This window comes from Prunus mume, linkage group LG8 (assembly GCF_029339155.1).
Source record: "Prunus mume cultivar Tortuosa linkage group LG8, ASM2933915v1, whole genome shotgun sequence".
NCBI lineage: Eukaryota > Viridiplantae > Streptophyta > Magnoliopsida > Rosales > Rosaceae > Prunus > Prunus mume.
Window position 1 is genome coordinate 12,070,306 of NC_142705.1, and position 27,658 is coordinate 12,097,963.

General features: G+C 36.0%; 2 protein-coding genes across 3 annotated transcripts; one reads left to right on the plus strand and one right to left on the minus strand.

The window, feature by feature from the left end:
• Positions 1-686: 686 nt before the first annotated feature.
• LOC107881758 (uncharacterized) lies at positions 687-10,224 on the minus strand. 2 transcript variants are annotated; one of them, XM_089042366.1, is made up of 15 exons: positions 9,798-10,224; positions 9,510-9,579; positions 8,685-8,786; positions 8,505-8,580; positions 8,139-8,384; positions 7,784-8,043; positions 6,012-6,165; positions 5,323-5,432; positions 5,151-5,238; positions 3,878-4,213; positions 3,686-3,760; positions 2,785-3,398; positions 1,836-1,944; positions 1,555-1,734; positions 687-1,079 (listed from the first exon to the last, which is right to left on the minus strand). In XM_089042366.1, exons 5-15 carry the CDS (start codon positions 8,304-8,306, stop codon positions 903-905), a joined length of 2,271 nt encoding a protein of 756 aa, XP_088898492.1. In that variant the 5' UTR covers positions 8,307-8,384; positions 8,505-8,580; positions 8,685-8,786; positions 9,510-9,579; positions 9,798-10,224; the 3' UTR covers positions 687-902. The 2 variants fall into 2 exon arrangements, with proteins under 2 accessions (XP_088898492.1, XP_088898493.1); XM_089042367.1 differs by lacking the exon at positions 8,685-8,786.
• A 3,751-nt stretch (positions 10,225-13,975) lies between these two features.
• On the plus strand, positions 13,976-24,548 carry LOC103339631 (kinesin-like protein KIN-7K, chloroplastic). The gene is given in 25 exon segments (XM_089042647.1): positions 13,976-14,314; positions 14,943-15,289; positions 15,382-15,479; positions 15,940-16,029; positions 17,344-17,396; positions 17,575-17,640; positions 17,738-17,791; positions 17,976-18,035; positions 18,505-18,583; positions 18,754-18,821; positions 19,010-19,072; positions 19,244-19,348; positions 19,475-19,579; positions 19,725-19,832; positions 19,914-20,060; positions 20,533-20,715; positions 20,873-21,034; positions 21,573-21,803; positions 21,985-22,125; positions 22,215-22,340; positions 22,449-22,499; positions 22,976-23,023; positions 23,124-23,318; positions 23,739-24,000; positions 24,003-24,548. Coding segments are annotated over 24 exon segments (3,018 nt in total). The 5' UTR covers positions 13,976-14,314; positions 14,943-15,050; the 3' UTR covers positions 24,287-24,548.
• Positions 24,549-27,658: the final 3,110 nt, after the last annotated feature.

Genomic DNA, 27,658 nt, shown 5'->3' on the forward strand with positions numbered 1-27,658 from the left:
CCTAATTTAGTTACCTATAAATAGCATTTGTGTTTGAGGACTCTTTTCTTTTTTTCGCAAGAGATTTATTTGTTTACTTGAAAAAGGAACCAACAATTGTGGCCAATTCAATTCGCACATTCTCATCTGCCACGTCTAATCTAAGACCTAATTCAATTCAATCACACGAGGCAGCTAAGGTCTGGTGGGTTCCTTGTTATTAATGTGTTGGATTGGGCAATTCCATCCATCATTATTAGCATTCTAGGGCATCCTAAGAAATTTGTACAACTATATTTCCATTACAAATTTTAACTAATACATGAATTATTGGAGAAAACTGATCCACGTGAGAGAGAGAGAGAGAGAGAGAGAGAGTATATGGTACTGGGGTGGTTGCCGGCCAGCAGCGGTGAGATGCTGGGCCGGGAGGAGATAAGGTGGGTGCTAAGTGTGAGTTGTTTTTTAGGGGAAAATTGTCTTTTCCTTTCTTTTCTTTTTTTATTTGCTGATTGGGCTTAGAATTTTCTTGGGTTTGTTCTTATTCATTCTTCATGTAGTGTCACTACATCAAACAATTTGATCAAGCACAAACAAGCTATGTTTTAAAAAACCCATATCTCAGCTGGATATTATTTCATACCCAGTAAAAAATGAAACTCTTCAGTATATTACCTGAAAATGCATCACAGAATAAACGAGAAAAAGAACACTCAAAACCATGCACATGTTTTTTCTTTCCTGGCATAAAACACAGAAGAAAAAAAGTACAAGTTATTCATCCTTTATCCCATTTAAGGGTTGTAAATCTCAGATACCTGATATGTGGTACTTGCAAAAAGGCGTTCTGAATACTTATACAGCACTAACGCACTTCGTAATTATGGCATTACTCTGTTGTCCTAGGCATACTATGAGGAAATTCAAGCAGCAATGGATGAGTTTCTCTCGTTGAGAATGCGGTAGTAAGTGTCGTGATCTGATGTGTCTCTGAATCCGGGAATGAAATCCGAAAAGAATCTAAGGACTGCAGCTAAATGTTGCAAGTCATTGGAGGTAAATGCTGACTCGAGAAACAATGAAGGTCGTACGGTACTGACCTGAAATTTTTACAAATACAGTGTTAGGCATTCTGAAATAGTGTGAGAAAATTAATACCTTATCCTTCAACATAATATCGTCAGGAAAAGAATTTGGCATGGCATGGAAAGAATTTCATCAAAGAATTGCTAAATAGATAAACACATCCTAAAGCATTAGAAAAACATTGAAAGATGCAATAAGTGAAAAATAAAAGGAAAAAAGGGTATAGAGTGCGGAAAATGATGCAGCAATGTCGATAACATCTTCATGTATTTTCAAGAAAGCATATCAGCTTTCTACTGGTCCAAATAAGGGAAACTTTGTGGCATCAATCACTAAACACAGCATAATAGGTTTAGCAGTCTCCGCAGCATGAGGGAGTGGACAGAAAACACAGCAACAGCCAGTAAAAATAAAGTGAAATGCACAACCAACAGAAAATGTACGGGAATTATAAATCCTTTCTTTCCTCGGATTCAAGGTGGGAATTACCTTGTATTTCCGTGCATAGCGTAATGCTTCAAGGTAATATCCATCTTGCACTAGTAACAGTACATAGTCATGATGTAAAGAAAGCTGCCTCAGCATATCCAAACCCAACTTCCTTGTTAGGGAGTGCTGACGGCCAGACTCTAGGAGTTGCATTGCTACTTCTCTAGAAGGTTCAAGAATCTGTTATGAAACAGTTTTCACCGTGAACACCAGATCAAGCATAAACAGCACACTGTTGCAACTTGCAAGCACACGTTTCTAATAGGCATGTGTTCAGATACCTTGTTTAAGACAAACTGCCCAAGTTCTGCATATCGCTCACTGCGTGATAGTAATTGTATGGTCAGGACATAGAGATTAGGATGGACTTCAACCTTTTCCAAATTAGCGCTGCAAAATAATAACAAATTAATAAAGTTAAGAACCATGATCATTCCCTAATTCTTTCAAATATGAAGTACTTAATTTCAAATACATCACAGGAAAACTAATATTTTTGAGACATTTTTAAAGCTGGTTTTGGTCCAGGTAAGCTAGCACATCAGGCTGAACCAAGCCAGCAAATCAGAGCTTGATATCAACCTGGTTCATAAGGCATTAATGTTTTCTCATCTTTTTTTTTTCTATAATATTTTGAAGTTATTCTTAGACTTTTGTAAATTTATAACTTATGAACAAGTTTTAATTATTAATAGAAGTATTCGTGAAAATACTTGACAAACTGATGTGCAAACACTAGGGAAAAGAGAATATAGAGAAAGTGAAAAAAGAGTTGGAGGAGCTAGAAGACGAAGAACAAGAGGGATGAAACTATGGTTTCAATATCCAACAATCAAGTCTGCCAAAAGAGCAGTAATAGTTAAAGAATAAATCTACCTCAAGCCAGGGGAAAAGAAGAAAGAAAGAAAAAGTCTTCTTAGGATCTTCATTATCCATTAAAAACTTTTTATACATATTTATATGATGTGTGCCTTTGCAGGCCATTTTACAGTTATACAACATCAACCTATTTCAGAAACAATCAACCAATTGGTCAAACACCAGGTGGAGTACAATCAAATGCAAGTTACACATATTAACTGATACAATAACTTAGGTTAACATGCTACGCGCTCGCTCAGATACAAGGGCAAGATTGTGCAAATTCATGATGAGCCTGGCTAAAAGTGTACATGACAGAGAATAAATACCCAGCATGATCATTTAAAGATTCATAAATATATGCCATACCTGCGAAGAAACTCAACAATGATGGCAACCAAGTAAGAAGGTTCTCCAATCATCTCTTCCTCAACAGGAGCAAACACAAAACTGTACATTTCATCAGATGAAATTACTGGAGAGGCAGGTTGGGACTCTTGCTGCTCCAAAACATTAGCATCCAATGGGCTGTTGCCCGATTTGAGAGATGAAGACCGAACTTCACCACCAGAAGTTTCAGCACCCATTAACTTCCCCCTGGCCAATTTACCATCAAACAATTGAACGTTATTTGAAGTGGTCCTTGGGGGTTCAAAGCTTACATTATCCTCAGAGTCGGAATCTGAAAAGTTTAAAAATCTATTCGGCGATTCACTGTCCACTCCAGCCGCAGATTCATGTTTAATGGATTTTCCAACTGCATCCACTCTACTTGCAGATACATCAGCACTGGACCTAGGGCCACTCGTCTGTGGCAAAATAGAAGGTGATGTTTTCCCAGACTTTATCCCCTTAATATAGGTGCCTGTCTTAACAGAGTGGGAGTAGGAGGAAACTAAAACATCTATTGCCCGGGAAACTGTAGACACAGGTCTCCGTTCTAGAATAACAGTACGCGCTATTGACAAGCACAATTGTTTAGCCTGAAAAGGAAATGGAATAAAGTTATCGCCAATAGTCATTAAGCAGTTCAGCCTCAAGAAAGGCAATGCAGCACCATAAGAACGCAAAACCACTCCACTAGATGTTACAGATCATAAAGGTTTAACCGCATCGTAGATAGGAAAATGGTTTTCTAATAATGAGCGACCCAAAAAATATACTAAAAAAAAATCATTAAATTGCATGCTCTAAGCAGTTGCCCCTTACAAAAAAGAAAGAAAAATCAAGTAAATAATGAGCATACCAAGAAACAAATAATAAATTCTACCTTATTGGCTTCCAACTTCCGCCGCTGCAAGAACTCAAGTACTGATGGTACTTCTGAGCTACTGGCAGAAATTGCCTACAGGAAGAGAGAAAGAGGGATTATGCAAGAAAAGATTTACTTTTCTTATTCACAATTAATGCCAGAAGAACAATCATACTAACAAATTATGCAAAAGAAAATGAAAAGGCTTGCCTCCAAATCTAAATGAATCTTCCACAAAAGTTGATTAACAACATCACATATGAGGTCAGGAACAAGAAAACTCCAGTCATCTCCATAGACGATTGCTTCATGGTCACTCATAACATTAACTTCTGAACTTTCAGTATCTTCCCTATTTGGTCGCAGGGAAGAAGAATTGGACCTGGGGAAACCCCTGAATAGTAGAGGAAGTGGGGCCGATATGGGTGCCCGAGAATCTGCAAATATATCATACAGTATAACAACCTTCGCATCCACTTGATGCACAAGCAGTACATTATCAACCACACTCACAGCAACCTTGCTTGAATAAATTGGCAAAGAACCCTGCAAAGTATATACAAACATCATTTGCATAGAATAAGTATACACCTGAGTAAATGTGAAAAGTGACCGCATGAAGCCAAGGTGTACACATAAATGCACTGAAACTGTAGTGATCACACGAAGCCATGATTTACTCATAAAACCACCAAAACTCTCTGTCACAAACATCAATCCCCCCATATTTTACAGGAGTTAACTCCAATAACCCAACAATGAGATCCAAAATTACCAAGAAAAATCTTTTCAAATCCATCAATCCAAGAGCTATAGGCCCCTTTTATTTATTTACGCTGATAGTTGAGAAGTGTGAGTAAAAAAAAAAATATATATATATATATATTGACAAGGAGGCCAACCCCAAGTATACAAGAAGCATAAACACGAAGATAACCAATGGGAAATAATATAAAGCAGGATTTTTTAGGATTGACAGTCTACACTCATGTAATTTGTCTCTTCATCAATTTAAATTCATACCCATGCATGTTCCTCAAGTAATTTAGTCATGCAAGCATCCTTAATTCAAATACCAATAAAATAGACACTAAAATACTTATCAAGAAAAACAAAATAGAAAAGGTCCAAGATATATTGGAGTATCTGAGATGTATCAGTACAATATGAATTAAAGACCCTTGGATAACATATCCATGCTACATAACCTGTGGCCAATTGGTTGACATTTCTGTTAAGATTTCAGGGAAAGGGACCAGCGGCCCACTACTACCAACACCGATTTTGTTCCCAACTTAACCACCTGCAAAGCCCAGCAGGTGTGGGTTTTTATCACAAAAGACCTCTGTGTTATTAGTAGTGGAACCACTCACTTAAATATTGTATTTTATTTTGTCAAGTTTCTAATGTTTTTACATTCTTCAACAATTTCAACTTAAGGGGATCAAAAGATTCTAATAGACAGTTCGATCAGAAAATTTACCTGTTGTACAACCACATCACGGTAAAACCTATAAGAATGGAGGAGCATTGCAATCCTATCAACTTGCAGGCAGTATATTCTACCATAGCTGAACAATGAAAGACAATATATAAGCCTTGATTTTGGTTGGCAAATTAAATCTAGCAAAAAGAAAACTGCAAGAGGAACCTACATAGTGGCTATAAAAATATCTTCAGCAGCAAGGACAGGTTTATTGTTAGCCTCAGATTTAGCCATTGCCATCTCAAACTTTGGCAGACGAATAATCCCTGCAGATGAGAGCTACCCAGACGAAGTAGCAAATCTGTCAAGACTAAAATAATAGAGCGCACTGAATGGCATACATGCAAATATATCAATAATCATGTTAAGCAAAATAATTATATCAGGACTACATGAGAAGCCACACTAACAGATGTTTCAAGCAGAAAGAATCAAACATTTTGTTCCAGAAACTGTGAAATGATTCTTAGTTCAATCTATAAAATACTTTTCAGCAATGCAAAGCATAGAGGAAAATTATCATAATGACCATATCAAGTGCTTGCATATAATTGTATGAACTACAAGGGCATCAAAAAGATTGTAACAGTATAATCACTGCTGTATTTTGCATTAAGAAAGTAAACATTGCAAGTTGATGAGTGCTAACTATGAAAAGCAATTCAACTTCCTAAAACCATATAGTCCAAAATAGAAAAAAATTGGAAATTCTTCCACTTTTCTTTAACAATGGAAAAAAATTAATAAATACTTTCCTGTGTATTACAACAGCAATAGTTCATAGAAGTAATTTACAGCAAAGAGCAAACTGAAAGGCTTAAAAAAGAAAAACATTAACATAATGAGTGCTACACATACCTGAAAACCATTGAAGATTTTGCACTGCATTCCTGAAGCAAGAAGAACCAAGCGACTTTCATGTGTGTAAACATACCAACTCACATGTAATTTCCTTGTCTCAACCAATTGGAGTGATCTTGACTCAGAATTGTAAGCAAACAAGTCCAGCCCACTGAGATTGAACTCCATTTTAGCAAAATGAAAGAAAGGCAAAACCTTGGTGCAAAAGAATGTGGTTGAAACAAAGAAAAGAGTAACAAAAAATGTTATTGTGAAGATTTTGAAACTTTTCACAAAACATGCTCAGATATCCTATCCCTCTTAACTCAAGCTTTGGTACAACACCAGATCCCACACCCCACCCTCCACCTAAAAATCCTTTGCATGGAGCCACAACAAAGACAAAGCTTCCTAACTATGTAACAAAATGGAGCGCATTCTACCCCATAATGAGCACACGCTTTGAGTTTGAAAAAAGCAATTTTATCCAAATAACATCTCAATAAAGAGTCATTTAAAATTTAAAAAAAAACCCAGAAATGACCCAATTGTAATCTCTTTAAGGACACTGCCACTTGGTTAATAATGCTACTTGAAAAGGTAACAGTTTAACTTCTCAAGAACAGACCTCCTTTATCATGTGACACAAGTGGAGAGAAGACTGGCCATAACAATAACCCCACTTACCCAGTGTTGGTCCTACTTAACACAGGATCCTAGGAGAAGAGGTCCAGATATGATCCTACCCGTCAACATTTTAGTGGCCCTCAATAATTTGTCAATTTAGAAAGATTAGGTTTGCCTATCATGTATGTGTGTGTGTGTATATATATATCATAACTTTCCTCTTTATGTATGAAGCTTCCTAGACTTACAGCAGATATCAGCACCACAAATGAAGTACATTTTGGCAACATCACCCAATTTGTTTTAAATGGTTCCTATGTGCTTAACAAAAAGAATTGCATCCCTGGACGTCTATAAATAAGTGGTCTTTAACTAGTTTACTTGTCCTCACAACTGGGTAAACTACTAAGGTATGATCGATCTGCATGACATGATCATGACAAAAATTCTTGTGATGGCTGAAGCAGAACCAAAACCATGAATGACCATCCAGTCATCAGGATACTATAATTTTCTCTCAAATAATATATGCCAATTCGATATATCAATGATCCAAGTTCAAGTGAACAGATGGATAAGACTATGTTGCACATATATGGATGCAGGGTGCAACCGATACGGTGATACAGCAAATTTAAAAAAACTAGGATACATATATGGCAACAATACGCCAATGAAATACAGAAGATATACGATTCATATAAATTGATTCCTTTTTCATGCATAGCGTTAATGTTTCATCAATTACCAAATACAAAATAAATAAATAACAGAAAATCCAGCATTATAGACAAAAATTGCAAAATAACTCATTCCCGTATCTTGGCTGTATCCTGACCGAACACTATGCATATCGGTTGCCTATCCTTACCGTATCCAAATTTCAAAGCCGTCAACATTAAGCAATACACATTTGGAGTATTTGATATGTATGCAGCCTTTAGGGGTGCATCCATATCTGACAGTCCATATTTAAATTTTTGGGAATATCTGTGGTTCACAGAGTATGATGGCAAACTAAGCCCTTTTACATTTAAAATTTTTTTGCTACAAATCCAACCAAAAACTTAATAGATACAGGATATACAAATAAATACACAATTCAAGTAGTATAATTCATTCTTTAATATTCATATTAAACACATGGAAAAACATATCCTTACCTGGTCTTTACAAATACAATGTCACACATTGGACAATCTGTCCAAAAAAATCCCAGTATGCTCTCTGACTCTGACCTGCACCTCTGACTAAAAGTTTCCCCACTTCCTCTATCCCAAAACTGTATCTCATGATCAGATCTTTGGACTGCTATAAACTTTGCATCTAATGAATATCGAATGGATAAGATGGGCCCTTCACTAATTGAATCAGAGGTAGGAGTAACCACAGGATCAAAAGGAACAGTTTTCCAACAGAAGACCTACATAGAACAAAACCGGAAAAAACACCATTCAGATCAAATTGGAATGGAAGACTTAAAGAATTGGAAACATTGAAGTACAAATATCATATTACCTGATCTGATGTTGGGGAAAGCAGCAGCTTATTGCCATCATCATAAAATAAACCCCTTGATCCAGCTACACTGCATCTTAGGGGCAGATATGGAATATAAACATGTGAAAGAGCCCCAGACCCACTCAAACCAATACTAGACTGTGAACTTGATGCTTTTCCAGACATCTTGATATTCAGACTTTTGAAGAGTTATTGCAGGGTTTAGCAAGTACTGCTGCTGATAATCCTAAACCAGCCTCAACGCTATAAAACAAAAAAATAATAAGGATAGACAAAGAAAGACATGAAGAACAGATACTCTAAAGGATCATGTTAGTGGAACAGTAAGAAAGTTAACAAGACTTTTCTAGATAAATGAAGAACCTTTTTTAGAACAGTTCCAACTACTGTGTCCAAGCACTGAAGAATCACACTAGCCGGTTCAAGCCTTTCCTCGCAGCTATTTAGAAGCAAAAAAGCAGACTCAAAAGCCATTTTCCTAGAACATGACAAATACAAAGCTGCCATACACTGACATATCTACCATTAATTATGAAATCATACCACGGTTTGCATGCAACTCTTTAATGCAAGAAATTCTTTCAAGCACATATCACGTTCAACTTGTGGAACCTTTGCTGCAACACAACCCCCATATTCTTTTGCCTACAAGGAAGAGATAAATTTTAAATTATGCACAATGCACCGTGCAGATTCCAAGGTTTTGTCTATGGGCAGCTCCTAGAGAATATCATTTAAACCATCTGCATTTTTTTTTTTTTCACCTATACATAATAACCAAAGAACGAAATAGTGTATTATACACATAGTCTGTCTTCTTCTAATGAACATGATGTCAAAGTTCAGTAACTCGATTTCTTCTTTCACCAATATCTCCCCGTAGTCCACATGATAAGAATACATCTATGCAACATTAAAATTACTTATTCGATTCCACAACATACTCTCTCCAGTCTATAGTCCACTCTTTAACAATTCCATTTAATCCAATTAAGTAGAACTCTACACAATGTTAACATTTTAAATTATATATCATACTCTATTCTTTAACAATTCCATTTAATCAGATTACGCAGAAACTTCCCACGCATCCAAAAACCTAAGGCCACATCTTCTCGACCCAAATTTAAAACCTTGTTTAAATTCCCAGGTACAAGTCTTTGTGCAGCTCCTCCCAATCTCTTACTATCGTAAACTTAAATCAAATATCCCGAATCAACAACTCAACCACAAAACCATCAAAGAACATGCAAAATACACCTTCTTGGATCAAAATTTATTCTCAGACCACAAAAAGAAGATACATCAAAATTCATTCCCGTATACAATTTAATCAAAATTGACCAAAAGACAGAGACAAGTACGAACCTGTGCTGCACAAGTCACTAAAATGCGTTTAAGGGTGGATGTAGAGTTCCTCTCTTTCATATCCACAGTACTGCGAAAAATTAAGCACGATTGATAATACGAAAAAGAAAAAGAAAAACTCGAAGCATTGAAAATGCACGAGCTGAGCTAACAACGTACTAAATAACATCAATCAATAATTCGAAATCCTCAATTAAACCATAAATTCACTTCGTTCTAATTGATTTTTCCAATTTACGCAAAATTTCCCAAGAAGAGGAAGAAAAAGGAAGAGGGAAAAGAAGTTACCTGGTAAATTGACCATCGGGAGTTTTTGGGTGATTGTACAGACGATTAACAGAGAAGGCGAAGATTTCAGAGACTCGGACTGTGACTGTGTTTTAGGAACGGGAAGGAAGGTACCGAACAACCTAACAGTCGTGTCAGGCGTCAACGAACTGCGGGTTTGTTGTGCTGATTCACTGGTGGTTCATGGACTCATCACAGGCGGCCCAGTCGACTGCCACGTGGTCGGTGGGCTGCATCGTTATAATCTTTAGCTGGAATTAGGTGGGCCTTTGGTTAGATAATCGTCAACCGGCCCATTTTTCCAGCCCACCGCACTTGTACAGTTGCTCAATCCTTCGTGTATTTGTAAGTGGTTCCTACCAGTACTACCGGATCCGGTACAGCGGACCTCACGCCAATCGATTGGTGACCGATTAACATGACTTATAATTGAGTAACGAATTTTGAGCTCAAATGATTAAAAGCATTTACTTCTTTAATTTGCACATGTCTCTAATCGGACATCCAATACTCTATCATTCGTGAAAATACTCTTTTTATTTTCTAAATCGGCCACCATGAGGTAGAGGAAGTGGAGCTTTCAACACAAAATAAAAGACAGCTCTTTCCTAGGTAGTAAATTTATGTTGTGGCCCAACATGAAGATGAAGCAGAGCTTCCAACAACAAATTAAACGAAGCTCCTTCCTAGAGGATAAAAGCAAAAGTTGGATGCCGCTGTCTGATTTTGGCTTTTTTCGGGTGCATGGAATGATGGAACATAGTTTAATAAGAATCCTATGATGGGAAAGAGAATAAAATATTAAAACATTTAAAAAAAAAAGAAAAAAAAAAATGTAAAGCATCCCCAGGAAAAAAGAAAAAAAAACTTTAGTTTCAATGAGTGGCTGGTTGACACTGGAAAGGCTTTTGGGAGTAGATAGAACAATGCCATTACAAAGCCTTTCATTTAAACCATAAAGAAATCCAATGTGGAAGTCATATAAAACCAACATGTTAAATTTTAGAGAGATGGATCAGTGACTCTCTACTAACAACATCGATATTATCTCTAACTTAACCACTTACAGTCCAATAGGTGTAAGTTTTTATTACAAAAAGGCCTCGGTGATATTATTAGTGGAACCAATTATTATATCTTGTATTTTATTTAGTCAAGTTTTCTGACGTGGGACTTATATTCTTCAACACAACAAAGTTTATTCGATAAGGTTGATGGTGATTTTGGAGGAATTCAATCTATGGGTGGGAGGTGGGAGGTGGTATTCTAATTTATAGAGAACTAACCCATTAGGATTTTATCTTTTTACCTATTATATCCTCACACAATCTTAAAATTTTCAAATTTGTCGTCTACTTTAACCCAACAACGAGGACATTTTAGTAATTAGTACCACTGCTCCTACTCCAATTCCACATGGTTTAGTAAACAACTTTAATATGAATCCAGAATCTAGCTTTCCTCAATTCATATGGTTTCGTTAACAACTTCAATAAAAATCCGAAATCTAATTCTCCTCAATCCAACTCCTCATCGATTCAATTCAATTCCTCCTAATTCAATTATAGATTAATAAACATGTCATTAGTGCATTTTGTATTTCGACTACGAAATAATTTTTAAACACACACACTCACCCAACATAATTCATAATGGCAGCTAATATATTAAGTTGTCATTATTAATTTAATCTGCAGCCATCATTATTAATTATTCCATCCACCCTTTATTAAAGATTCTTAATCAAACATTGAAGGCATATACAATTTCTTCCGCAACTACAACAACTTGTTATTAATTATTTTAAAATGAGACTTTATGTAGAAAGGAGAGATGGTTGACATCTCCTTCTCCTCTAACATAATCGAGAAAGATGGTTGGCCTCATGTGTTGACCCCATAATTTTTTTTTTTCCTAGTTTCTTTTTGTATTTATACTTTTTGGGGTTGAACACCAAAAAGACACCCTTTTTTAAAAAAAAAAAAAAAATTCCTTGGTCAGACAATCTTTGTGTATTTTAATCTTCGACTTTACCTAAACCTTTATTTCCAAATACCAAAAAGCCAGCTCATGAAAATCTTGTGTTGGTTAAAGCTTCTCAAAAATGGAATCGAAACCACCAAAAAATAAGTCTTCTTTATGCACCTTTTGTTAACGCAAACGATATTCAAATGTATGAGTAACTAGTTTTAACCATTTAAGCTACAAATTTCTTGCGTCATTACATATTTAAATACTAAAACGGAATTGGAATATATAAAAGTTTGGATTGAGGCATTCATACTAAAATGTCTAATGTCTATCTTTTAGTGACTCTTTTACGTATTTTTTTAATTTAAATATATATTACTTTATTTTTTAGCAGCGTAAGGAAAATTAAAATATTTATAATAAAAATACGTACATACGTGTGTAATGTCAGCCCGCAATGAGGACAGGCTTGAATAAAGTATAGCTTTTCATCCTATAATGAAACGAATTGCACGGGGTGCAGATTCATAATTACCTTTAACCATCTTCTTCCCTTTGTTTTTACATTTGACAGGTTTGTTAGCTTCCATATGAATTAGGTACGTAGGATTAGGACGGAGGCAGCTATGGCCCGCTGGGGGCAGCTGCTCCCACTCAATAATTACTTTGGGATATGTATTTCTATGGAGAAAGTTGTTATGCGTAAAGAAGGCACGTACCACACATACCAACAAGAACAACAATAATCTCTCTCATTTTTTTCCAAACGTCATCGTGCAGATGTGAAGGCTTTACTGATGCAAATTGGGCTGGTTTTTATTAGGGATATACACTCTACTTCTAAATACTTCAAAAAAACAAAAGGCCGTTGCAAAATCTAGTGTTGAGGCTGAGTATTGAAGTATGGCTCGTGATGTTTGTGAATCACTTTAGCTTATGAACTTATTGAAAGACTTGGGATTCAAGTATGGGAAAGCTATAAGACTATGTTGCGATAGTAAGATTGCTAATGACATTGCACACAAACATGTGCAACATGACCACCACACTAATGCATGTTGAAATTTCATTGAGGAGAAGTTGGAGGTAGAAATAATTAATTTTTCATTTGTGAAGAGAGAAAATCAACTGATTGATATTTTTACCAAGGCAGTTTTAACGTAGTGTTTTATAACTCACTTGACAAGTTGGGCTCATATGATCCCATACGTCATCCAATAAGAATAATTTGTTTACCTAATAATTAGTTAAGAAATTAGTTTTTGTACTACAATTAGATTAGTTTAGTCATGCTAAATTGCAGTTAGGAGGTTAATTTGTTACTCAGCTTACTTGTTTAAGCTTAGCATATATATATATATATATATAAGTACTTACTTAAGCTTTAAGCATTGTAACAAGATACAAATTTTACTCGATCAATATCAGACTGACCTTGTTCTTCTCTTCAATAATTTATCTCTCTCTCTCTCTCTCTCTCTTTCTCTCTGATCATCATCTTCTCTGATTTCTTCATCTGCACATCTAAACACGTCTGAGAGTATTCAAAAGCTTAGCTATTGTAAAGGACCTCAGATCTCTCCACGCATTGTCTTGGATCTTCAAGTTTAACTATAATGTTACAATCTTTATTCGTGTAAAAAACAATGCAAGTCAATAATATTAAAAGTTAGTTATTGAGGAAAATTACAAGCCAGTGAAGTTAAAAAAAAAAAAAAAGGTTTAGTTAATCATCATAAAAATTAGGATTGATGATGATACCTTAGATCCCGAGGCTTAAAATTATGATGATGACGATGTTAATGATTAGAATTGAAAAAAAAAAACATAATCAAATTATCACCACAAGACATTTTTTTAGCAGACAGAATTGTCATGTACTACCAATGATAAATACGTGTCAAACAACGGAGAAAAGTTCACAGGTCTTGACATCCGACATACGACGTCGTTTTCTCGTCTTCGTCTAATTTTCACCTTGGGCCCCACTCCCTCATCGCACACAACTCCTGTGACCTCTTGACTCTCTGAGTCTCTCTCTGCCAACCTCAAATAAATAAATAAATAAATAATGACAAAAGAAAAAACATAGCCCCACCACCATTACAGCCAGCCTTTCACTAAGCTACAGCTACTGTACCAAATTCACTCTCTCTCTCTAACCACTTTCTTTCCTTTTTCTTTTCCTTTCTTCCTTCACTTTCTCTCTCTATAACTATAGGTGGTGTATGTCTATGCCGTTTATGTATGTATGAGTCTCGCTTACTCTCTCTGCAAAAAAGTTGGATTGAGAAATGCTGATTGCCTTTGATCAAAGGCATCGCTTCCAAGGCAAGCAAGAAAGGCTCCATTTTATTTATTACAAAATATAGAAAAAAATAGCTCAGGTATCTCTCTCTCTTGGTCCCTCACTCACTCGCACAGAGCAAGCGTCTCTCAGATCCGTCTCTTTCCGACTTCTGAGAAGATCTCTGTGATATAAAGCTCGCTTTCTCCCCACTTTTCTCCATTTGGTGCATGCAATGCTCCTCTGATTGCGTTTGCAGGTAAAGCCTCTGCTGCTCTGTTTAGTTTTTCTGTGCTTTGGAATTTGGGTTAGTTGTATTTGTACTTAATCTCTTTGCTTTTTTCTTAGCAACGTAACAATGGGTTAAGAAGATGTAATTTTCTGCAATTTAATGGGGACTTGTTCTCTTCCTTTACCTAATTTTCTGCATTTTCTCATTGCCTTACTCGTTGTCTGGCTGCTGAGAAAATGAGGAAAGTAGGGTAACAGAGAATTTTGATTTTTGCTACATTTATATATTTGCAAAAAAAAAAAAAAAAACGGCGAGGTGAGGTAAACTTAACTAATCCAAGGAGTAGTTGGATATAGTTGGTTTTTTAGTATTCCGTTGTTTTGCTCTCAACAATTCGAACTACTACACCCTCCATGCCACAATCATTTTCCCTACTGTTTTCTTGGCAACCAAAAACAGTGCTAGATTATGCTTAGTGCTTAGTGGAAGTACTCAAAAATTGAACTTGTGACTTCAATTTGGTTGATTTTGAACTTATTTCTGGTGTCAGAGTTAAAGTATGGCATTAGAATAATATATATATATATATATATATATATATTGGTTCAAAGTTTAGATGGTTATTTCTGCCTGCATTTCTCTTTCACCGAACAAGCCTAAGAAGATGTTAACATATTGAAGAGTTCAGAAGCTGACGTTGTCGCTGATTGATGCTGAAGTAGAATTCGTAGTCGATGTATTGAAGGATTGACTTCGAGTGGTAATGGCATCAAAACATGGACCAAGGTCAAAAAAATTCGGTTCAAGAGCTGCTAATTCTCCTGCATCTTCGACTACATCATCTTCAAAACAATATTTGGAAACATCTATTGAAGGTCAGAGCTCTCCTGCATCTTCTTCAGCTCGAAGTAAGCCACAGTACTTGTACTCAGAAAGTGTACCGCAAGATGTGAGCAGATCAAAAGAAAATGTCACAGTGACGGTCCGCTTTCGTCCACTCAGGTTCATTTCACTAGTATGAATTGTATTTCACTTACAAAGTTCCGTGAGTACTTAATAAGTCAGCTGTTGGCTCTTGTCTATGTCTGGTGTAGCCCAAGGGAAATTCGCCAAGGAGAAGAAATTGCATGGTATGCAGATGGAGACACTATTGTGCGGAATGAGCATAATCCATCAATAGCTTATGCATACGGTATTTATCTATTTTCCATTAAACAAATAGTCTTGCATTCTCTTTATTTATTGAGCTTGTGTAGAGGAAGAAAATGGCAAATCAAAGCTTAATGATCTTGAGGTCTAACGAATTTCCACATAAATAATGACTTGGTTTTTATCCATTACACGAGATATGGATGACTGAGATGAATTGAGATCTTACTCACTTTGCATCTTAGTCATCCATATATAAGAAACAGGTCCCTGCCAGAGAATAACTCTATATGATAAAGGCCATAGCACATCAGAAGTCAATGCAGAATAGTTTTACCCTTAATTTAGTAGAAGTTTATGATTTCCCATAAGAAAAAATGTTATATTTCCATATCTTGTTAGGGAAATATTTTATCCAATGCGTTGAATGTAAAACTCACATAAGTTAATTTTTGGTTGGACCTTGTATTTTGTCTCATGGTTTCTTTATTCTATGCTTCTAGATAGGGTGTTTGGCCCTACCACCACAACACGCCATGTCTATGATGTTGCTGCTCAGCATGTTATTAGTGGTGCTATGGAAGGTGTCAATGGTAAATAGCTTTGACTTCTTGGTTTGATGAACGCATTGTTTGCAGCTTGATTTCATGTCCTGAAATTTATCTGAAGTGTAGTTTGATCAGCATTGCTTTTTTCCAGTTATAAAAGATGGCCAATGCACAATTAATTTTCAACGTATTGAAACCAAAAATTGTACCCCAACTATTTGGATTCAGCTTCACGAATTACACTGGAAGTTTGACTTTTCGAGATCTGATATTATTGTGTGGCCCGTTCACAACCTGATTCATATAGCTCTTGATAGTTATATTTCTAATAATTTGGGGACAAATTGGATAGTAATTGGGTTACTAAAAAAAGACAGTAAAGCTCCTCTTGTATACATTTGTATAGACTATATTTTAAGAGTCATTCCTTTCTTGCTGGATCAACTGTAGGTTGAACATATTTTCCGTTTGCTTTTGTTTCCTTTACATTATCAAATTAATTACGGCACCTACTTTTTAGATATAAGTTTGATGAATTATCTTATAGGAGTGCCAGTTATAAGTCCATTTGGCCTTTGCGTTTACATGTTCCCTTTCTATTTTCACCAAGCATGGCTTGATTACATTGCAAGAAGTGATATAACCCTTGCATGCATGAAGCCATGAAAAAAGTGTAAATCAATTGGGGCACTTGTTCTCCAGGTTAATTAATGTCATATGATGAATTTTTACCTCAGCCACTCATTTCAATAACATTCCAAGATCCAAGGACTTCGAGCTTTCCCTCCTAAATTCTTTTTGACTGGGTTGCTGACCTTTTTGAACAATGCTATAGGTTGGAGAGTGCATTGTTAATGCTCACTGGCTGAAGTATAGTTGTAATTGGTGTGTAGTGAATGATGATAATAGAATCTTGGGACCTAATGGTCTGTTGCATAAGGAAAAGCTGGGACCACTAGTTCTGGGTGAACTCTAGGAACCATAAGATGATCAATCCCTTCGCATTCTTGGTCTACACAGTTTCGTTGACCATCTAGAAAACTTTGGGATCTTCTCTTTGTAAAGCTATGTGAATATGACTAGAGAACCTATTTGGCTGAACAAGCCATCCTGGTTCTGCCATCTGTTTAGTTTCCTAGGCATCCAATGCTTTGACTGTCAAGAGTAAGAACCTCTGCCTGCCAGGGCACTGGTAGTTTGAATGGGTTCGGCAACTTGTTGTTCTAGCAAAGTTATTAGCACTTTGCACTAAAATTTGAGGGAGTTATACTCTTTTTATGGTATTCAGATATATCTAAGTTGTAGATATGACATAATGTAGTGCTTATATATATGGCTTATGATTTCCTTCCATGCCAGGTACAATTTTTGCATATGGGGTGACCAGCAGCGGAAAGACTCACACTATGCATGTGAGATTCTCATCATATTCTTATATAGAGTATAACTGGTTAATATGCATTCATCGGCACCCCTATTTCTTCATAGTTTCTCATAGAAGTAACATACATTGTGCTTTGTAGTGAGATTGGGTATTAATGTGCTTGGATCCATTATGATTATCAATATGCTTTCTCCTACGAATTTCAGGGTGATCAGAGGTCGCCTGGAATTATACCACTGGCTGTGAAGGATGCTTTTAGCATCATCCAGGAGGTACTTTATATGCGATACTAACTTCCTAATGTAACACAACATCTGTAGTTTTTTTTAGTAGAGAAACTACATATTATGATATCTGTCTATTCTCCAGACTCCAAATCGAGAGTTTCTTCTTCGTGTGTCATACTTGGAGATTTATAATGAGGTAAGACTTTTTACACTCCTATTTTCTCTATAGCATACTTATGAATCTCTTATTGGCTGTTGCTATTTGGAGATTGTTCTTGATTTCAAGTTTTCTGTTTGCACTGTTTAACTTTATACTAGCTTTAGTGATGCTTGTACCTTTAAATTTACTTTATTACCTTTTAAGGTTTCTTTCATTTCAGGTTGTTAATGACTTGTTGAATCCAGCAGGACAGAATTTACGAATTAGAGAGGATGCCCAGGTGCTTTACTCATTTTGTGATCTTACGATCATCTTCATAAATTACTGTTATGCCAATAACGATGCTTACTGCCATTGTTTAAAATGCTTCGATCACATCATTAATCTTATGCTTTTACACTTCTTGATGCATTTAATATCCATGGTAAGATAGAGATGAAATCTCATCCTCTTGAGCTTTAGGCAATGACTTGAAGTGTAGACAATATAAGGTGTAGAAATACGATCACTGATTCATGGTTCAAGACACATTCCTATTACCTGCAGTCTAAGGCAGGTACCTGGTTCTTAGAGTTTTTGAAAATTCCTGCATGACTGAAGACGCCACACAAAATCTTTTCATTAACTTTTGTATGGAGTCTGTTACAATCAGAATATTTACTTATGATTATGTGGTTAGTTACTTTGTCGAAGCTGGCATTTCCAAACTGTTAAGAATGTCTTGTTAATTGCTTAATTGATGGCTGTAGGGCACCTTTGTTGAAGGAACAAAGGAAGAAGTTGTACTATCCCCAGCTCACGCCCTTTCACTTATAGCAGCTGGAGAAGGTAAAAGAACATTAATGATATTTTGTGAATATGGGAGTTTCTTATTATCCAAAATCTTGTTTATTTGTGTAGTTGACCAGATGCTATTGGTTCTTGTCAATTTTAACTTCTCGTATTCCTTTCACGAATCTTGTTTCACTTTGTGATGGAATTTTAATTGTTGCCAACAGAGCACAGGCATGTTGGATCGACAAATTTCAATTTACTCAGTAGCCGGAGCCACACGATATTTACACTGGTGTGTTTCCCTTATCTTAATATAGCATATTGTAATCTTGATTGTTTTTTGTAATTCTATTTCTGTTTTCGCTAATCATTTCAATATCTTTTTGTGGTATCTTACCTTTAATTTCTCTTCTATTGTTTTCTTGACACGGACAAACCTGCACATGACTTTATATGTTTGTATGACTACTTTGTTAACAGACAATAGAGAGTAGCCCATGTGGGGAAAATAGTGAAGGTGAAGCTGTAAGTCTGTCACAATTGGTAAGTATTCAACACGAAGGACTGACTTCAATTACTTGTTTGTTATCTTTCTTAGTTACAAACGACTGGTTTGCTATATTTCTTGGTTACAGTTGTGAACTATTCAGCTTTTTATATATTCAATATTTACAATTTTCTCATGGATCTTTCATATCTAACTTGTATGTGCAGAACCTCATCGATCTGGCAGGTTCTGAGAGCTCGAAAGCTGAAACTACTGGTGTCAGGCGAAAAGAAGGATCCTATATAAATAAAAGTCTGCTAACTCTAGGAACTGTGAGGCCTCAAGCATTGTTTTCAGCCAAGAAGTTTGAAATATCGTATTAGATTGTCCTTTTCCCAGTAATTGTTTATCTTATATGATATACTTATTTCAGAATATTTTAACTTCTGTTGCTGTAGGTTATATCAAAGTTGACAGATGCGAGGGCTACTCATATACCATACAGGGATTCTAAATTAACCAGACTTCTTCAATCTTCGCTAAGTGGTCATGGGCGTGTATCTGTAAGGCTTCCCCTGTCTTTATGGTTCCACCTCTATTCCATTTATCTGCATGAAGGTTATTATTTCAATACATCTTTGTGGCAGAACCAATATTGATTGTGAAGAAAGTTTTGTAATTGATTACTTATGTTGTCTACTATTACAGCTCATCTGCAATGTTACTCCTTCATCAAGCAGTTCAGAAGAGACACATAATACGTTGAAATTTGCACACCGAGCAAAACACATTGAAATTCAAGCAGCACAAAACAAGGTATGCTTGTTTTATCTCTTTTCTTTGAACTGTTAGTATTTTCATTTGATGCTCACCTTGCATAATTTTATGTACCTGCAGATTATTGATGAGAAGTCACTTATTAAGAAATATCAAAATGAGATACGTAGTTTGAAGGAAGAGTTAGAACAGTTGAAGAGGGGTATCGTTACAATTCCTCAACTAAAAGATGCTGGGGAAGATGATATTCTGCTCCTTAAACAAAAGGTGCATTCAAATTTCTCTTCTGGGTTGGTCTCAGGGTTATTTCTGGGTCTGCAGCTTTTGTGATATTCTGATTCTAAAACTCTGTCGCTTTCATAGAAATCAAACTAAACTTGAATGAAATGCTAAAACATGATTAAAATTGGTTTAGACACCTACAGGAAAAAAGACAATAATATTGCTGTTATCTCAGTTGGCAGAACCCTATAAATTAGGTATGAATGTATAACTAGTTTTGAGATTTATTTGTTTATTTTGTATCTTCTAAAATCCACATAAATTATTGTTATGGATCAATCGTAAAGCCATCTTGGGCCCCATCCTTGATAAAGATGTGGTTCAGTCCTCTGGTATTACCAACAGACCTTTTGTCATTCAATTAATGCACAGTTCTAGTATCGATGCATTATTATTTCTGAATAGTCAATGTTGCGTGACTTGAACTGCTTCTTTTGCTGTGATATAATGTGTGAAGTTAGAAGATGGTAAATTCAAACTGCAATCAAGATTGGAACAAGAAGAAGAAGCCAAAGCTGCTTTATTGGGAAGAATCCAAAGGCTGACAAAGTTGATTTTGGTCTCAACAAAAGCAACACAATCATCAAGGTTTCCTCATCGATCTGGTCTTAGAAGAAGACATTCCTTTGGTGAAGAGGAGGTCGGATTGAATTTTCCTAAGATTTCCCTCTGCTAGATGAATAGACTAGTTTTTTGTTTGTTTGCTTATTTAGTTGCTTTTTTTTTTGGTTGACTTTTTTCTTTTCCTATTCCTTATTCTGTTTGATATGAGTGTAACTACTTGTGTAAAATTACAGCTTGCATACCTACCATACAAAAGGCGGGACTTGATTTTAGATGATGAAAGTATTGACTTGTTTGTTCCTCCTCTTGAGGGGAATACTGAAACTACTGAAGATACACTGAAGGGGGAGAAGAAGACTCGGAAGCATGGACTGTTAAACTGGTTAAAGCTACGGGTATGTGCCATTTGGTTGGTAGAAATATTTCGTCCTTTCTTAAGGTGCCTTGATTTTGGAGTAATGGTCTTATATGAATTAAGGTATTTGTTGCAATGGCTCTCTCTTAGAGGGGGTCTGAGTTTTATTCTGTTCCTTTGTTATATATAATATATATTTACACACATATGTATTATATTCTTGATGCCAATGTACTTATACCTTAACTTACATGCTTTAGAAGGTTGATCTTGTAATTTCTTGGGGTTATTTCTCTTAAATAAATAAATTTTTAAGAAAATCCCTTTCATTCTTGTAATTTCCAAGTATATTTTCCTTCTTTTATTTTTTTCCTTAAAGCCAGTACCCCATGTCGATCCACTAAAATGGCATGGGATCCTATGAGGGACTTCTTAGTATGGTCTGAACCTTCAGCTTTTCTTAAGGAACTGGTTACTCTTGTGCTGCTTGTGCCCGACAGCCCAATATATTTATCATTGCAAGACCTTTTTGTATTCTTTATAGATTTATTTTCCACCTTTTGTCAATTCTTGGTCAGAAACGTGATAGTGGTGCGGGGACCTTGACAAGCACCAGCGATAGATCCAGTGGAATTAAATCTACTAGTACACCGTCAACACCTCAAGCAGAAAGTGGTAATTTTCACGCAGAATCCAGACTTTCACAGTCTCTACTGACAGAGAGTTCTCCATCTGGTGATCTTTTGTCCGAGGCTAGAGAGGATAGAGAAGTTGGTCAGGAAAATTTCCTGGAACAAGAGACACCTCTGGTATGTGGATCTTTTGCATAAAGAATATTACCTTGTACTTGAGCCAGTATGTGAAATATAAAATCTTGTAAACTTACAGGCTAAGAAATTATGTGAGGGATATTCTAAGTATGGTCCAAATAGAATTTATTTCTCTATTTTATGATTCATTCGTTCACTCATTTATTCATTTCACTGTCAGACTACCACGAAATCGATTGATCAGATTGATCTTTTAAGGGAGCAGCAAAAAATATTGTCTGGTGAGGTAGCACTCCATTCAAGTGCTCTGAAGCGGTTGTCTGAGGAGGCAGCAAAAAACCCCCACAAGGATGGAATTAATGTAATTCTCTTATATCCTTACCGTCTTTTGTCTCCAAATGCTGTTAATATTCCTGGGACCTTCAATTTTACGGTTGTTCTGTAATGAAGATGGAGATGCGAAAGTTAAAAGATGAAATCAGGGTGAAGAATAGACAAATAGCTTTGCTGGAAAAGAAAATTGCGAAGTCCTTCATTGTTTCACCCAACAAACTGGATCAACTGGAAATATCCCAAGTAAGTTTGGACTTCCGTACTGTTGGGTCAGCTTGTACCTTTTTTTCTTGAAACATAAAAAATCTGTCTTTAAGGTAAAACTGATGTTGTTTGTGGTTTGTGCTGCAGTCTTTTGCTGAAGTGATGGCACAATTGAATGAGAAGTCCTTCGAACTTGAGGTGATAACAACTTACTACATCTTGATCCAAGAAAATATAGCACAGTAAATAAATAACTCTAAAATAAATCATATGGAGCATCAAGTTGACCCCCCGGCAAATAATTGGATTCAGTCCATTACAATCATATCTATACTTTTGTGTTGATTATAGTTGTACATTATTTTTGTTTGATAATTAATGTCACGGGCAAGAGACTCGCGTGATCAATTAACACACTATAGAAGCATTTGCGTTCCATGGGATGTCCGAAAAACCCTTCGTAAATATCCACTTGCATGACCCTCTCTGGGTATATCTTTATTAGTGTTACTTCAGTTTCCAGTTTACAAGACTTTGGATAATATGCAAATTACAACTACACTATCAAATATATGGAAAAATGAAAATGAAGTTTTCCCAGGGCTCTACTGAGGGTTGTCCTACTATAATCCCAGTCCATTCTGTTGACTGTTCTATTATTATTTTCGTGCCAGGTTAAAGCTGCTGATAATCGTATAATCCAAGAGCAGCTGGAACAAAAGGTACAGGAACCAGTTTAATAAAATTTATTTGTTAATTTCATCTTTCAATAAGATTTCAGAGTTCAGATCCTCACATGACATCATATTATGTTGTTACCAGGTCTGTGAATGCAAAGGGTTGCAGGAAACAGTTGCTTCATTGAAGCAGCAGCTCTCTGAGGCACTAGAGTCTAGAAATTTGAGCCCAATAGTCAGTTCTCAAACTGATTCAAAAAAATTGCATGAGGAACTTTGCACAGAGAAAGAACATGCAGTGGTGAATGACACAAATGAAATTTTCCTTCTACAGAAGCAGGTTTTCCTTCTCTTGTGGTTTCTGAGTGTTTATTTAGTTGGAAAATTTGAGTTTTGTACTGCCCCAAACAAACGGAAGCCTTGGGTGCTGCAAACTAGGTTGCAGTTACCAGTTACCCTTGGCGTAACTGATTCTGTTGATGCATGCAGAAACACTCTATATTTAGAAGAAAAGATTATTATTTCTATGGAACATTCTGTTTTAAGAGTTTATTTGGCGGTGCACTAAATTATGAAAAGATCTTTTCATCGAAAATATCTGGATTCCCATGGAAAGTACCACTGATCAATTTCATGAGCTTGTTATTCTTCCAATTTGTTTCATTTTATTTTTTAATATATCAGTTTCAACACTGTCAAGCTACATCTCTATTAAATTACTCCTTTTATCTTTTCCTTTTTCTTTTTTACCCTCACTTAGGTTGAAGAATTGCAGCAGAAGGTGGCTGAACTGACCAAGTCAAAAGAAAATTTAGAAGTTCGGAACCAGAAACTGGTGGAGGAGAGTTCGTATGCCAAAGGTCTAGCCTCAGCTGCTGCTGTTGAGCTCAAGGCATTATCAGAAGAAGTTGCCAAACTCATGAACCATAACGAGAAACTAACTGCTGAGCTGGCCGCATTGAAGAACTCTCCCAGCCAGCGTCGAAGTAGTAGCACAGGCCGAAATGGTCGGAGAGAGAGTCATCCAAACAGGACCAAGGTGCGTTTGTCTCAGAAATGAAGAGAGAACTGGCAGTGAGTAAGGAGAGAGAGCATTCATACGAGGCTGCTCTTATGGAGAAGGATAAAAGAGAGGCTGAGCTTCAAAGAAGGGTTGAGGAATCCAAACAAAGGGAAGCCTACTTAGAAAATGAACTTGCCAACATGTGGGTTCTTGTGGCCAAGTTAAAAAAATCCCAAGGAACCGAAACTGATTCTTCGGAATCAACAAAAGAGACTCGACGATCTGATGGTTTTGGAGGATGGTGAGGGGGATTCAAGATGATCCAACAATAATGAGCTTTCAATAAGATTGGTTTGAGAGAGAGTGAGGGGCGTAAAAATGTGTGTTTTGTTTTGTATGGCAAGGGTTTCTTGTTTGTGTATAATACAAAATTAGGGCTTTTTGTTTTCTTTTCCCTTTTTCTTGCCAAGGGTTTACTGTTTGTTTGTAAGAGACTAGGGATCTTTTCTTTTTTCGTTTTTCACAGTGCTGATTCAAATGTATTCTACAAATACACGATTCAGGTTCTCTATTTTTCCCCAGGTAATAGTAGTTTAACATGTAGCCCTAAAAAGAGAAAAGTGCCTTTTTATAAGAGCACTTCCACCAGTTAGCCCCTTGCCATGGCAAGGAGTCTAGGCGGGTACTATTCACGTGAATAGTGGCTGCCCTAGCAAAAAAAAATTGTGTTTCCAGCAATGCAAGGCTTGCCATGGCAAATACTATTCATTTTTTTGTTTTTTTCACAACTTTGTTTACTTAAACAATTAATTTGGATAATATTTTCGGATAAGATTTTTGGGTTCCTACATATGAAAAATCATTTTCTCAAGATTTTTAGCGGAGGTGCAATATTGACTAAGTATGAAAAATGGTTTTTCGGAATAATCATTTTCTCAAGATAATTTTTGGCGGCTTTTATTCCTTACGCATCAAATAAGAAAACTTGATTTTATGGGATTTTAATATGAAGTATATATTCACTTAATGAGCCATCATTTTTAGCCTAAATCGTATTTTGCACTAAAACCGATTTTTCATATTTTGATTTGGTGGGAATTTGATTTTCTAGTATTTTTATTTGAATCCAAATGGGGGGTACTTCCTTATTTACATTGTAAACTTAAGTAAATGGAGTAATATAAAAATAAATAAAAGTAAAAGGACAAAGACATTTACTTAAATGTTGAAAATGGAAATAAGGTATAGAGAGGAAAAAAAAAGAAGTAATTTTTTGGTATTTTTTTCAATTTTTTATTACAAAAATATTGGTTGCTGGTGTTAAAAGTGAAGAGTATTGATTGGTATTTATAGAAAAAAAATTTCAGTATTTTTTGGGTATTTTTTTAGATTTTTTTAGATTTTTTTCATTTTTATTGGGCAAAGGAGCACTGTAGCGCTGACGTCAGATTGCCTCTCGGCATTTGGCTCTAGCCCAGGTAGCTGGGCCCACTCCTTGCCCTGGCAGATCTTTGTTGCTGGAAACCCCATTTTGGGTTTGCCCCCCCCTTTGCTGGAAATGCTCTAATGTTGTCAAGCTGAATTAAAATTCTAGTATTGGGTTGTGTTAGGTTGGGTGTTCATCCGGAATGCGTCTTTTGGTTTTGTTTTCATACAAGAGAGGACTGTAGGTTGCTGCTCATGGCTACTGTTGGACTAGAAAACTGTCCATGAGTGGGCTAGAAAACTGATCCATGACCCGAGAATGGGATTCATGGGTGGTTGGATGATGGGACTTCAAGTCACCCATTATCTATGGTCACTTATAAACAAGAAATTATTTCCAATATCTAGATTAACAAAAATAAAATTAAAAAATAAAAAAAATAAAAAAATTAAATCATACTGAAATTAGTTCACCCAGATTCTTTGGGGCCCACAGCCTGCACAGAAAGAAGAGAAAAATTGACACTGTAGACCTAATGAAAGTGACTCGAAACAATCTCTCTCTGTCTCTCTTCTCAAACAACCAGTGGTTTGCTTCTTGTCGTGGCTCTGAGATTCATGGGTGGGAAAAGAAAAAAAAAACAGACCTGATTGGGCTACTATCAGATTCAGAGCGTAAATCTGCTTCGACCTCTGCTCCAGATGAGCAGGGTGAACAGAAACTATCAGCAAATGATATACAATATTTGAAAATTTCCTTTTCAAACAACATTTGCAATTCCAAACTTTTATTTATTTATTTTTCCTTTTTGAGGATATAACTTCTTTAATCAATTTTTTCTGATTCTTCTGGCCAAGTGGATTTGTATTAATCAACATAATAATTTAGTAAGCAGCTATTTACTTCGATGCAAAATTCTTATTATCATTATTTTTTGATACATACGATATTAAGAGAGGACGGTCCAAATACAGAACTTCGAGTGTAACGGTAAATATTCCTAATCACTTAAAGTACAGGTTTCTTGTCGACTAATACGTACCTCGTTAAATGGGTCACTATTGGACTTAAAAATTAGTCATTACAAAAGATGAAAAAAGCGTAAATGAATTCATTGAGGTCCGCTGACGCTTAGTTACCAAATTATATTTGGTCACTAGTGTGACACTATTTGTGACCAGCCGTGGCAGAAAATCAGTATGATTAGCATATACAAGAAAAATAATAACTTCATGTTAAATATGGAATGCATATTGGCAAACATTTTCTAGAGAGTAAAGTAAGTTGAGTTACGAAAGTTCTTAAATAACATATTAGACAGACAAAAGAGTAGTAATGGTAAAGCTGATAATATGACAATTATATTGTAATTGAAAATGGATATCTCATCTGTGCAAATGACCTACTAGTGTAGTGTAGTGGTTTGGAGCAATTGCTCCTCAAGGCAAAGTTCTGGTTCGAGTCCTAGTATATGTGTATATGTAGTATGTGTGAGTTTAATATATTATTGTTTCTCTCAATAGGAAAGATAAAAAAAAAAAAAAAAAAAAGGATATCTCATCTATATGAGAAATGTAGCTTGCAGGTATTAGTTACCATTTTCTTGGCTAGTTAAACAACATGAACTCTCTATAGAAAGAATTAAACAAAGCTTTTGAATGCTTAGAGCATTGCATAGTTCATGACATCAAACAAATCTAAGCACTTAAACTTATATTAAGACCTTTGTAAAATTAATTCATAATTGCATATATAACTCAAACGTAGACCTCTAATATAATTTCCAGACGTTTATTAATCCATACCAACAACTCTAAGCACCTTTGTACATAAATGAGACCCCAGAGCAGCTCTTCAGAATCAAAACCCTAGCTTCAGCTCCAAGCTTAACTCTTCTGTCTTCTCCGAAGTCACCTCCTCCTCCTCCTCACCATCATCCCTAGCTCCCTCTGGAGCAAACCCTCCATGGCCAACCCTTAAAATTGGGTCAGTCAAAGTCCTCTCAGAAGACCTCTCCGACTCTGCAGCTGCACCACACCCAACACTATTAGTACTGTTATATTTCCATTCCCCTAGAAAATCTCTTGTGACGTTAACAATACCTTCTGGGGCCTTGTTAGGTTCATGATCTTCTGCCCTAATCATTCCATTGGGTTGGGCATCAAAATAATCACCACATGCAACTGCCATTAGACCTGCAGTAGGGTACAATATCTGATGATAATAAGCTCCGCCTGCATTCACCTGACGC

What these genes read in the sequence shown, in the direction of transcription:
- LOC107881758 (XM_089042367.1), bottom strand. Translation starts at nt 8,306, where the DNA reads ATGTCTGGAAAAGCATCAAGTTCACAGTCTAGTATTGGTTTGAGTGGG. An exon ending in ATTGTATTTGTAAAGACCAG is followed by an intron (nt 6,166 to 7,783) that starts GTAAGGATATGT and finishes GTTCAATCTCAG; the next exon opens with TGGGCTGGACTTGTTTGCTT. An exon ending in AAATCTTCAATGGTTTTCAG is followed by an intron (nt 5,433 to 6,011) that starts GTATGTGTAGCA and finishes TCGTCTGGGTAG; the next exon opens with CTCTCATCTGCAGGGATTAT.